The following is a 13,498-nucleotide window of genomic DNA, read 5'->3' as shown; positions in this document are numbered from 1 at the left end:
CACGGACGAATGTCTTCAGTTTTAGAAACGTTCAGTCATAAATAAAGCAACTGAACAAAAGCAATGTCTTGATAGCAGACTTTCTTTTATAGAAAGTTTGGAAAAAACATTCTTTATACCAATTGCTTCATATTCTATTAATTAATTTAACCAAACAAGCAATAAGCCTCCTAATTCAGGCGACAGCAAGGAAAGGTGTTTGTATCATTCTCACGAACCACTTTTTCGCAGTAAAGAACAGCAGTATTGTACTTCGACGAAACGTGAGAAGTTTATAGTCATAGCAAAAGTGTTTGTCAGTAGTTTGCGTGATATGTTACAGTCCTCCAGGTGAACTGTGTAATGACCAGCTTCGTTAGCGTAATGGTTAAGGTGAATGGATGCTATGGGAAATGCAAACGTGAGTGCAAACCTTGATTGTTGAGTAATATTTTCTTAATTTAAAAACAATATCGAAGTTTCTTACTTCATGAATTTTATTCGTTCGAATGTAATTTTTTGAAATTTCTAGTGCTTTGTCTCTTCAGCATAATCAGAAGTTTTCGGTTTTCCTAATTTTGTCCTCCAATATTTCTTTTCACAGCAATTAAAAACAATGAAAAGGCACACATAATATTCATGTTATCTCTTTTGTTTGTATATCTCCTCTTCCGCAGTCGCTGTTTTACTATTCATATTGAGATATATTCTTTTGTGACAGTATTAAAAGTATTATTTAGTGCAGAATTTCGGCTCGTACGTTGCCGAGCTTCTTGATTGTCTGGGACACTTCTTTGCTTCGCTGCTTTGGCAACATCATATTCAATGTTTTCGTCGACTGATCTATGTTTTGGCAAGTATTTGCTGTCCGTTGTGATAAACACAAATTGTTTGCGCAATGCGCCTCACTGACATTATATTTGTTTCTATGTTTTATTACGTTCACAATTCAGTTTTGTGTACTTCGCCAACTTTCTTTTAATCAAAACGTTTTAGAAAAAAGCGAAATGACTCTGGTATAAATAAAAGTTTTATTACAGTCGCTAAAGAGGGAATATTTCTCAATATTACATACGAAACCTATCTGCTACTTAAATTAAATGAGATATTGTTATACAGTAAATTTTATATGAAATTTAGGTATCTTGCCCACATTTCATTCTCAACATTGTGGCAACTAAAATTGACCACACGGAAAGTATACGCTATGGACTTTTACCTCTGCAAACTCTTCAAAATTTCGTGCAATGGTTTAGTACATTTAATGCTGCACAGTAACTGCGTTGAACATCGAAACAAATTTGTCATTTATGGGGGGAAGGTGTCAGTCAAGAAGATGTGTAAAAATCAAATTTTTCGGCCAAATAGTTTTTGTGAAATCGAATGATGAGTGTGTCAAAGCAGTCGGAACACCGTGTGTCTGCACAGGCGAGCAGTGTAGTGATAAAATCGCGCACAGCGTGGAATGCGGGGAGCACGTCTCTGTAGCAGCGAAAGGGTTAATGCAGCCGTGGTGGCTTTATTTCATAAACTGCACGCTCCCCCCTAAACGTAAGTTTGCGAGCTATACTATACTATACTATACTATACTATGGCGCTGCTCCTCCTGGCGCGTGCATCGTTTGCAACTGGCAACGCACTACAGCAATCTCCCGCGTCTGGTTAGCATTCATCTCACGCTAGGTGACGAGAACCCTACGTCATAATGACGTAATGCTACGTCATCGTGACGTAAATAACCTAAATCGACTAAATGAGTACGTATATCGATCTATGCAGTTGTACCGATAACGTCAAAGCTAAATGTAAAGACATGTGTAAAAACGAAGTGGTAGGAGTTGTGTGATATGCTCATCCCAGCTGAATGAATTGTTAAATGTAATCCCAACAATTTGCGATGTAATTGTGTATTTTTTAACATAATTAATGTCTGAGCGAAGGAGCCATAACGAAATAAAAAAAAGCTTGTCATTCTTTTTAAATCCGATGAATCGTGCATAAATCGTGTGGACAGAAAAGTGAAGTAATTAATTATGAAGCTGCTATCCAGAGAATGTGGGATGTTATTGTGTGTCTCATGAACGTAACGAATATCTGAATGAAGGAATCATAACCATAACGAAAGTTAAAAAAGTAACTAGTCATGTTTTCAATCCGATTAATATTGAATAAATCATGTGGATAAAAATGTGAAATAGGAAGAAATTAAAGTGTTTCGTATTTTTATAAAATCCAATGGATTGTACATAATTCATGTAGGCAGAAATGTTAAACTGAGAAATTGAAGTGGTTCTGAAGATAATTCCGAATGTTGCTAGAAACATTAAACCATCTAGTTCCATTTAATTTTGCCTTCGTGTTGTAAATCAACTAATAAAGATAGTGAAATCTATCAGACTATCGTCATGAATCTGCTAGAAAGTTCTCTCATCTCCGTTAGAGCCCATGTTCAGAACGACGTACACGCTAGCAACACTGGACAATAGGACAATGAAAGCACATAAACAAATAACAATGCAGTTTCAAGACGCACACAACAGTCGATATATACAGAATACACACAACAGTCGATAGGGCAACTCGTGAAACTCATGATGACGCGTGCTACGTCACAATGACATAGAGCTCTCCTCACCGAGAGTGAGATGAACGCTACCCCCCGCGTCTGGGCGGGCATGCGCGAGCCGCCAAGATAAAAGAATTGAACTATAGTTTAATCAGCGAATATAAGACGACCCTGTATATTTCGAATGACGAATTGGGGAAAAACCTCGTCTTACAATCAGGAAAATCGGTAACATTCATATCGATACTGACTCACAGAAATTCCATGTATGTAGAATAGTTTACATCAAATTATAACTGTATTTTGATAAATTTCAATATTCATTTAGTTTTAGAAATAATAAATTGTAATGGGTTTTCAGAAGATAAGAATATAACGTAACATGAAACATAGAATAAAGGTCGTCAAATATTGAAAAAGATCCACAAGGAGAAAAATATGAGTTCAAAATGTAACACAATATAACCAGGACAATAAATGTATTGTGACATTCATTACTCACGGCAATGTCATTATCAACACTACAGTGACATCACAAGGGTATAGGTCTGTTTCACTCTCTCTCTCTCCCCCTCCTCCCATTATGCAAGAGTTCTAAATCATACCTAAGTTGTCTAGCCTTTTAGAGCTAAGAAGTCCACATAATGATAACTACCATCATCCTACAATACAGATATTACATATTCTATTGCAGATGCTAACACATGAACCATTTTGTGAGCAAGATATAGGGCAAGTTACAAATCTTTCAACTATGATTGTTTAATTCCCTATTCCAATGGTAACAACTGACTTTCACTCTAAGGACCCAACATTCTCCATTCATATGTACACTCCTGGAAATGGAAAAAAGAACACATTGACACCGGTGTGTCAGACCCACCATACTTGCTCCGGAAACTGCGAGAGGGCTGTACAAGCAATGATCACACGCACGGCACAGCGGACACACCAGGAACCGCGGAGTTGGCTGTCGAATGGCGCTAGCTGCGCAGCATTTGTGCACCGCCGCCATCAGTGTCAGCCAGTTTGCCGTGGCATACGGAGCTCCATTGCAGTCTTTAACAATGGTAGCATGCCGCGACAGCGTGGACGTGAACCGTATGTGCAGTTGACGGACTTTGAGCGAGGGCGTATAGTGGGCATGCGGGAGGCCGGGTGGACGTACCGCCGAATTGCTCAACATGTGGGGCGTGAGGTCTCCACAGTACATTGATGTTGTCGCCAGTGGTCGGCGGAAGGTACACGTGCCCGTCGACCTGGGACCGGACCGCAGCGACGCACGGATGCATGCCAAGACCGTAGGATCCTACGCAGTGCCGTAGGGGACCGCACCGCCACTTCCCAGCAAATTAGGGACACTGTTGCTCCTGGGGTATCGGCGAGGACCATTCGCAACTGTCTCCGTGAAGCTGGGCCACGGTCCCGCACACCGTTAGGCCGTCTTCCGCTCACGCCCCAACATCGTGCAGCCCGCCTCCAGTGGTGTCGCGACAGGCGTGAATGGAGGGACGAATAGAGACGTGTCGTCTTCAGCGATGAGAGTCGCTTCTGCCTTGGTGCCAATGATGGTCGTATGCGTGTTTGGCGCCGTGCAGGTGAGCGCCACAATCAGGACTGCATACGACCGAGGCACACAGGGCCCACACCCGGCATCATGGTGTGGGGAGCGATCTCCTACACTGCCCGTACACCACTGGCGATCGTCGAGGGGACACTGAATAGTGCACGGTACATCCAAACCGTCATCGAACCCATCGTTCTACCATTCCTAGACCGGCAAGGGAACTTGCTGTTCCAACAGGACAATGCACATCCGCATGTACCCCGTGCCACCCAACGTGCTCTAGAAGGTATAAGTCAACTACCCTGGCCAGCAAGATCTCCGGATCTGTCCCCCATTGAGCATGTTTCGGACTGGATGAAGCGTCGTCTCACGCGGCCTGCACGTCCAGCACGAACGCTGGTCCAACTGAGGCGCCAGGTGGAAATGGCATGGCAAGCCGTTCCACAGGACTACATCCAGCATCTCTACGATCGTGTCCATGGGAGAATAGCAGCCTGCATTGCTGCGAAAGGTGGATATACACTGTACTAGTGCCGACATTGTGCATGCTCTGTTGCCTGTGTCTATGTGCCTGTGGTTCTGTCAGTGTGATCATGTGATGTATCTGACCCCAGGAATGTGTCAATAAAGTTTCCCCTTCCTGGGACAATGAATTCACGGTGTTCTTATTTCAATTTCCAGGAGTGTATTTACTAATATCCTTCTGCAATTTGTAAATGTGTCTATGTATTTTTCTTCAATTACTTGTTCTGTCCATTTTTACTATATTCATTTCTGTAATGGTACCTTTTTCCAGTTTTATGTGCACCATATCTATCTCTATAGTTCAACATTCTGAATTTGCATTTATTGTTATTGCCTTTTAATACATAATTTTCTTTTCAAGATATCCGTTGTTTGTCCACTTACAAAATCACTGTGACATAAATGAGCAGAGGAAACTAGCATCTGCAATTAGAGATGTGTTACGTGATGCATTGTATGTGCATCCAGAAGACAGCCAAACAGATATTTGTGAAATGACTCTCGAAGATCTGCGAGGAAAAGTAGTGATTATGGTGAGTAGAAAATATTCTGTTTAATGTCTTTTTTTGTCTTTTTAAATATTGCCTTTTAATAAAATATTTATTGCAGTCCCAGGCTGACTTTGAAGTAAAACTGTGACTTTTGCTGTACTCTTGTATATCATTTATGTGTGTATTGTTTAATACATATCCCGCTTTGGTTCCTGAATATGTGTTTGGTTTGTATTAGAGATGCAAATTCTAATCTTAAATCAATTGTGGAAAAAACTACTTCTGCCACCACTCGTAACTCAGTCAAGTAATTATTCAAAGCATCAGATTTTAACTGTGCATGTCTTACCTCCATAATGCTGAGCAAATGGAAATCTTTGCCCTAAATTTTAATATTGTGTATACATCCATATTGTCCAATTATGTGCTTTTCTGTGTTAAAACTCATTTATACAAGGTTCCCCAGGATGAAAGGTCAATATTCAGAGATATGACAGGAACAGTCATTCGAAGCAAAAAGTCTAGTAAACATTGGCTCTAAAGTGCATACGTTAGAAGCTATGAGCACTTATTCAGTAGTATAGATGTTTTTCATGATAGTGAAGATGAACGAGCGCTCATCTGTCTTAATGTAATCATTTAGAGCCCGTGTTTACTAGACTATTTTGCTGTGAATGATCGTTCATGTCATAGCCCTGAATACTGATGTTTCCTCCTGGCACATCCTGTATATTACATTCGAATAAAGGAAAAATGAAAAAGTAAATCATTTAAATAATTTCCATTAGCTGCTTATAACTGCAAGTGGAAAAACCTTGGGCATTTCTTAAAACAATACATCAAAGCAGGAGTCTGACAGCTACAGATGTAGGCAAAGTCAAAATGCCAAACCAAAAAATTATAAGACTCACAACATTCATCACACAAGGCTCACAGAGATCATTGCAGAATGCTGGCATACTGTAGGCAAATGCTGAAGTAACTTACAGCAGGCTATGGCAGGCATTTCATTAGCCCAGGTGGCCAGCTTATGTGATACATTGCCACAGACATTACGTTGTGTTGCTCGCAGTCTCTCAATTGGATTTCCTAGCAGTTAGACAGACTAATAACATTTTTTTCAGATTACATTAAATTTTATACTGACAGTTTTCAATTTAGCTTGCATTAACAGTTTGTATAGTGGGGTAGTACTGGCCACAAAGGACATTGGTGTAGACATAAGTCATCAGAACAGTCCTTGGATCAACACATTCAACACTGCTATCTCTTCTCTTCAATTGTGTAGGTGAACTGGTGATTTTCTGGTAAATTTAAAGAATAATTACTCAATTGTCAAGCATCTTAGAGACACACATCTAACATCATTTTAAACTCGATACTTTGTAGATTAGGAATTATGCTTTGTTATACGTGTGTTTGGATCAGTACTGGTATATCAGCATTGCCAGAAACATGAGAAATGTCCTCCCTAGGCTCACAAACATTTCAAGCAAAAATAAAAAGAAAACGTCTTTTGATGCAATTATAAATGCTGTGTCATAGGTTACAAAATGCCACAGAGTGACAATTGACGTGGCTAGCAAAAGTTTTCAACCCTCCTCAATTGATAAAAATTCATTGGCAATTGATAAAAAGGCCATCATCAATGATGAATGTCATATCTGTGTTAAGATGCGAACTTTACACTTTCCAATTAAAAAAATATTCTTGTTGGCCCATGCCAAGTGCAAAATGCCCTTCATAGATGTTATTCTGGAAGTACTGGGCCCTGTAGTGACAATTGTTGCCTCAGACACTGCACTAGGTGGCTCGCAATGTCTCAATTGGATTTCCTAGCAGTTACACAGATTGATCACTTTTTTCAGAATACATTAAATTTTATGCAGACAATTTTCAGCCTAGCTCACATTAACAGGTACCCTCCAGGTAACCTATGACATAGCATTTATATTTGCACCAGAAGATGCAACTTAAAAGTTGTGTTACCAGTTGTGTTGGCTTACAAGTGACCTAAACAAATCCAGCTACAGAAGACCATTGGACATTTCATTCAGTTTCATTTTAATAGTTTTAACACCTGTGTTTTAAAAACTATTCACTGTATGAATTTTCAAGAAGTCAAGTATAACTATATTAGCTTTGGTTGCTACAGTTTTTAAATTGTCTGTAAGTGCGTATTTATTTCATATTTTATAACAAAAAATAACATGTAGTTTGTACGTAATTTACTTCCAAATGGCAGTCTTGAAAACATTGTGGTACACAAAGTCCAACATTGCAGAGTTTGTACCACTATCTGCTTTCTTTTCTTATTCACTTGCCAGTCCCTTTCTTTCCATCGCCAGAAAAAACTTTACAATAGCACATGGTGTTTACTTTGTTGGCAGTAAATGGAACCTTATCTGGAAAGTGTCGACCAAAGGTTCTATCAATGTTAATGGTTGGTGTTCCGTCCAGTGATGAAATGTCACTTCCTTCAACTACCAAGTCCATTCTAACTTCTTTTTTATGCTTTTCACTAGAGATATCTTTTGCTTGGTGACATCTTTGTACAAAATAGAATCATAAACAGTAACATTAGGAAAAAGTGAAAGCAAATTTTGTTTCACCGCTTCATTGTTTTTCATGTGAAAGGGCAGCTGCTGTACAGCTTGTTGACGTGGTGTACACCAGCGTTGTTCATATTGTAATCTATAACATTGTTTGGCTTTATTGTTGTTATAAAACCTCCTTCTGAACATACAGAAACACCTTCAGTGGTTGCCTGATGTTTTGTGGAGGGCCAATACACATAAAGTCTATTTTCCAGAGTGAGCACTAGAATAGGACCCTTAATTAAAGGGACTGATGACCTTAGCTGTTTAGTCCCCCCTTAAACATCCCAACAACAACCTTAATTAAAATAAAAATAAAAAATGTTTCTTCAGCTTCCTTGTCATGAAGCTTGGAAGCTTGTTGGTGTGCCCTTTTGGTTCTTTGTGACAATTACCACATTCACTTAAGACACAGTTATAAATTGACTCCTGCTGCATCTAGTGATCAAAATATAAACTACAAAGGCTGTCCTACAGCCAGCAGTCACGTAGCACATGGTAAAACACATTTCAGTGGATGGAAAACCTGTGTCTGTATGGGATGCTGGCGCTGTCCTCACAGTGGATACATGTGCATCTGTATGGCATACAGGCATAGTACTGAGAGTGTTAATTATGCAGTCCTGTTTAAGACAGATGAGAATTTTACTTTTTATTTTGAAAAAATTGGCCAAAAACCATTTTTAACAATGTGTCATCAATAATGAATGATCCCTGTACAGTGTACACCCAAGACGTCAAGTATTTCTATAGTAAAAATACACACTGTCTGATAATACTGTAGGCCATATGTGTGGAGACAGTGGCTCAAAACACAGTAATTTCCAATTGTCATTTTTCATTCTTGCATTGTGTCATGTAAGTCTCATCATGGACTCCCACCAGGTATGTGGAACAAGTAAAGTTATATATTAATAGCCAGAAGCTGCCACAGCAAATTACTTGTGTAAAGTATCACTTTTACATGTGTAAAATATCACTAGGACTAATCTATTGAAACTGATAACTAAGGAAATTGCCCCTTGATTCTTCATTCATGTATATTAGGAGGAAAACAGCTGTTTTTGGGGAAAAAAGTTCACTGCTTCTCCACTTATACTACACAGCTGGTGCTTTGTGTAACACTTCAAACAAAGATCTTATGCATCTTTACACAGAACACTATCAGCTGTCCATGTACTGGCAAAGCTAATATCTACTTAATACAAATACTAGTTGTGGTTCTCACCGAGGCAATACCATATGCGATGCAGCTCACAATATAACACAGAAGCAACCTGCATTGCTGGAGTGCATAGAAAAGTAATTGAAGTGACAATTGGTTCACACGGGGGTGACGGTTTTGATACAAATTTCAAGTCATCAGAAGTGCCTAAAACATTGCTTTATGTAAATGAAGCAGAGCTACATCTGTCTCTCTACTTAGTTTTTCAGGAAAGCTTTTATTTTTGTGTAAATATTTAAAAATCATGGTTTTTAGATTCACGTGTATTCTCCATTATGCAGGCTTTCTCATTTGAGTCTAAGGAAACTGTTAAGTATTTTTTTTTAAAAAATATTTTTTCTTATGCCGTAATCTCACATCATAGCCTGATAATGAACTGGTTTTCTTTTTGCTATTGCCCATAGTTGTCTGATACTTAGTTACTAAGAAAACAATTGGCTATGTTTGGAAAGTGTACAGCAAAGAGTGTAGTTGGTAGCCAGCTTATGTTTGGTGGGTTTCAAGTCATACATTGCTGCATACAAAATATAGCCAACATATTGAAATTGTTTGTACCATTAGAAGAGACACAGGGACTCAAGTGATAATGCTGACTGCTTTTTTACAGTTTATGTTCCTGATTTCAGCAAACCTTATGACAAGCATAAAATAGATCTTAAAGCTAAATTCCTTTTACTTCTGAATGAGCAGCTAGAAAGAACTGAGAAGGCGACATTGGGATTTTGCTTAACATCATGAGCTTCTTTCATTTCTTCAAATACATTGTCTGCCTATGATTTCACCCATGGGACTTGTTTACTCTCTCATCTAGTATATCCTTCTTGAGATAAATAATTGTGATGCTGTAGAATGTGCTAAAAAAGTGCAGATGATATACAACCTATAACTTTCAACATGGCTGGCTGTCTTCAATAGGGAGGGTGGCCATACACAATCACTCTAGAGCTGAATCATTCAACACAGTAATGCTAATTCTAAACCTTATAATATTATTGAAACAAATTAGTGAAATAAATGTTAATCAGTAATTGAATTAAGGATGAAGTATTTAAATGAAATCCTGAAGGATAATAATGTTGGCTAAGCCAGACTGTTTTCAAATATTTATTTCAGACATGCACAACATATGTAATTGGTAGCTGCTAAATCAGCAGTGTGAAATTTATAATCACTTCATGCAAGCAGTGCATTTACAAACAACACCATGCTCTAGATAATTAAATATTTTTACACATTAACTCACGAATAACTGTAACAACTTCTTAATGTTCATTAGTGTGAACTCTCACTGTTACCCTCAGTGGAGCCAAACTCAACAGTGCACAATACTATTGTGTCGCTTTTCAGCCAAGTCCATCTCAAATACAAATAATGGAAGCACACCTGCCAAGCATAATTAAAGAATGCACATATGAAAGCTAGTCATTCACTGAAATGACTCAAGAAATTCTATGTCCTGCCTGAAATCAGAGTCCACAAATATTTACAGACTTTCACTTGCAACCTTGAAATAATTCCATGTCTCCACACTCACGGAGTGAAGCAAGTAGCACACACACCACACAGAATGTTATCGCACTTCCGACCAACTGCAGACAAAAAACACATAATGAAAGACGCTGTGCTGTGTTGTGCTGTGCTGTGCTGTGCATGCTTATTTAAAGGCTTGGTCACTTGACCACTACTCAACTCAGTGAAGATACTTTCACCCTGACCATCATTAAGAATTTATACAATAATTTCACATAAATATATACGATAAAAGATTTGGTGAATCTTTGCAGTTAGTTTGCAACCTCTTCATAAAATATAAGGTATTGTGACAAGAATTTCAAACTAATCCCAAACATATAATTTGACATACCTGGAAACAGTCAAGACACTAACTTTACGTATTTTATAGCTCACAAATATAAATAAATATGTCATAAATTGTTGGACTATTGAAGTGATACTCATGCTGATAATATCATTTGTGTATCTGTGGAGCATTTCACAGTCATGGCATTATTTATGTAAAATTAACTAATTTTTTATAATATTTTGCATATATTATTTACTTAGAAAAGTGATCTCTTCATCCGATTGCTGGCATCAGCCACGTTCATTTGGTGTATTGAGAATGTAAATTACATAATGGGCTTATTTGTTACAGTCTTAAAAAATAATACTAGTAGTAAATTTTAATCTCTTTTTTAATCATTTATGTTCCAAATATGGTTTAATTTTCAATGAGCTCATCCCATTGCTATGTTTCCAAAGCTGTCATTAGTTTTTTTACCCTACCATGCCTGTATGACACTTAATGTATTTTCTGTAATATTAAATGTAATGATCTCCACCACGACCAATCCATCGGTTTTCCAACCTCCTGTTTAAGAAATGCCAAACATCATGATGGAAGTGCGGTGGAGCACCATCCTGTTGATAGATGAAGTAGGCGCTGTCGGTCTCCAGTTGTGGCATGAGCCAATTTTCCAGCATGTCCAGATACACGTCCTGTAACGTTTTTTTCGCAGAAGAAAAAGGGGCCTTAAACTTTAAACCGTGAGATTGCACAAAACACGTTAGCTTTTGGTGAATTGCGAATTTGCTGCACAAATGCATGAGGATTCTCTACCGCCCAGATTCGCACATTGTGTCTGTTCACTTCACCATTAAGAAAAAATGTTGCTTCATCACTGAAAACAAGTTTCGCACTGAACGCATCCTCTTCCATGAGCTGTTGCAACCGCGCCGAAAATTCAAAGTGTTTGACTTTGTCATCGGGTGTCAGGGCTTGTAGCAATTGTAAATGGTAAGGCTTCTGCTTTAGCCTTTTCTGTAAGATTTTCCAAACCATCGGCTGTGGTACGTTTAGCTCCCTGCCTGCTTTATTCGTCAACTTCCGCGGGCTACGTGTGAAACTTGCCCGCACGCGTTCAACTGTTTCTACGCTCACTGCAGGCCGTCCCGTTGATTTCCCCTTACAGAGGCATCCAGAAGCTTTAAACTGCGCGTACCATTGCCGAATGGAGTTAGCAGTTGGTGGATCTTTGTTGAACTTTGTCCTGAAGTGTCGTTGCACTGTTATGACTGACTGATGTGAGTGCATTTCAAGCACGACATATGCTTTCTCGGCTCCTGTCACCATTTTGTCTCACTGCGCTCTCGAGCACTCTGGCGTCAGAAACCTGAAGTGCGGCTTCAGCCGAACAAAACTTTATGAGTTTTTCTACGTATCTGTAGTGTGTCGTGACCATATGTCAATGAATGGAGCTACAGTGAATTTATGAAATTGCTTCAATCATTTGTAATAGCCCTGTATATGTACCACATTATGTAAAGTACCATACCAGATGCTCTTACAAAAATAAACTTCTCATAGTGGCATTTTAATGCCATTCACACTCTTTCACCAACTTGCCTAATTGGAATGAGTAGCTTCTCAGCAGGAGAAATAGCTAGTCAAAAATTTGTGTCCTGCATTGTCAAAGTAGCTGATACCTGTTATTCCCAAAAGTGGAAATTGTCTGGACTCATTCTATAGAATTCATGGAATTTGTGTTCATGTTGAGAGACCTCATGAGAAACCACAGCTGAACAATGTTTCATATTTATATCAATGTATGGGTGCACCCAGAACTTCCTTTTCTTTTTTTGTTTTTCGAACTGTAAATAATAAGTGACAATAACGTCAGCTTCAGAAGAGCTTGTGGTTGCAACTGAAACTCAAACAAAAAAGTGATTTATTCTGTCATGTTGCTTTTTTTTGTCATCAACAGCTGCATCACATATTGTATCATCCTTGTGGGACTGTAAGTGTCACACTGATAAGTGTCACACAATGTGACATTTATTGCAATGTGTCATTTTGCATACCGCCAACAGCCTTGTTGCAGTGGTAACACTGGTTCCCACTAGGTCACTGAAGTTAAGCACTGTCATGTTTGGCTAGCACTTGGACAGGTGACCTTCTGAGTCTGCCTAGTCTATGGGCAAGCAGGCTACACTCAGCCCCTGTGAGACCAAATGAGGAACTACTTGACTGAGAAGTACAGGCTCCTGTCACAAAATCTGAAAATGACTTCGGAGAGTGGACTGCAGACCACATGACTCTCCGTATCTGCATCCACTGATGCCTATTGGTTAAGGATGATATGGCAGTTGGTTGGAACCGTTTGGGCTTCAGACACTTGTTCAGATGGAGTGTAGTTTTGTCATATTGTATCAGCTCAGTGAGAACTGCACCCTAGAGTTATGTGAAATTAACATTCCTGAGTCCAAATGTATTGGTGAATTGTAGGAGAGGTAGCTAATACCTGCAACCTGTTACACATCATTCATCAAAATATAAAACTCCATTTGGAACCATTGAAAGGGATGTTTAGTCTACATGAAAATTATTTTTACTTCTAGTGTTAACATGGTCAGTTGCACATTTCATCTTAAATTTACTCTTGTAATTAATCAGATATGTCATTAGGAAGTAAATGTATTGTTATACTAGTGCAGACATTGATAGGTCCCTAAAACAGCTTGTGCAGTATGTTCAGTTATCAACTTTTA

The 13,498-nt window shown here is 38.7% G+C and overlaps 1 protein-coding gene across 1 annotated transcript in view; it reads left to right on the top strand.

Annotated features, from left to right (window-relative positions):
* Nucleotides 1-13,498, top strand: part of LOC124555979 (inactive phospholipase C-like protein 1) — a 651,563-nt gene that overhangs the window by 480,901 nt on the left and 157,164 nt on the right. Inside the window, exon 8 of the mRNA XM_047130024.1 lies at nt 4,999-5,170. Within this exon, the coding sequence (XP_046985980.1) occupies nt 4,999-5,170 (172 nt within the window). The remainder of the gene's footprint in view (nt 1-4,998; nt 5,171-13,498) is intronic.

The sequence above is a fragment of the Schistocerca americana genome, chromosome X (genome assembly GCF_021461395.2).
Source record: "Schistocerca americana isolate TAMUIC-IGC-003095 chromosome X, iqSchAmer2.1, whole genome shotgun sequence".
Taxonomy (NCBI): Eukaryota; Metazoa; Arthropoda; class Insecta; order Orthoptera; family Acrididae; genus Schistocerca; species Schistocerca americana.
This window is presented reverse-complemented; position numbering and strand designations above follow the sequence as displayed.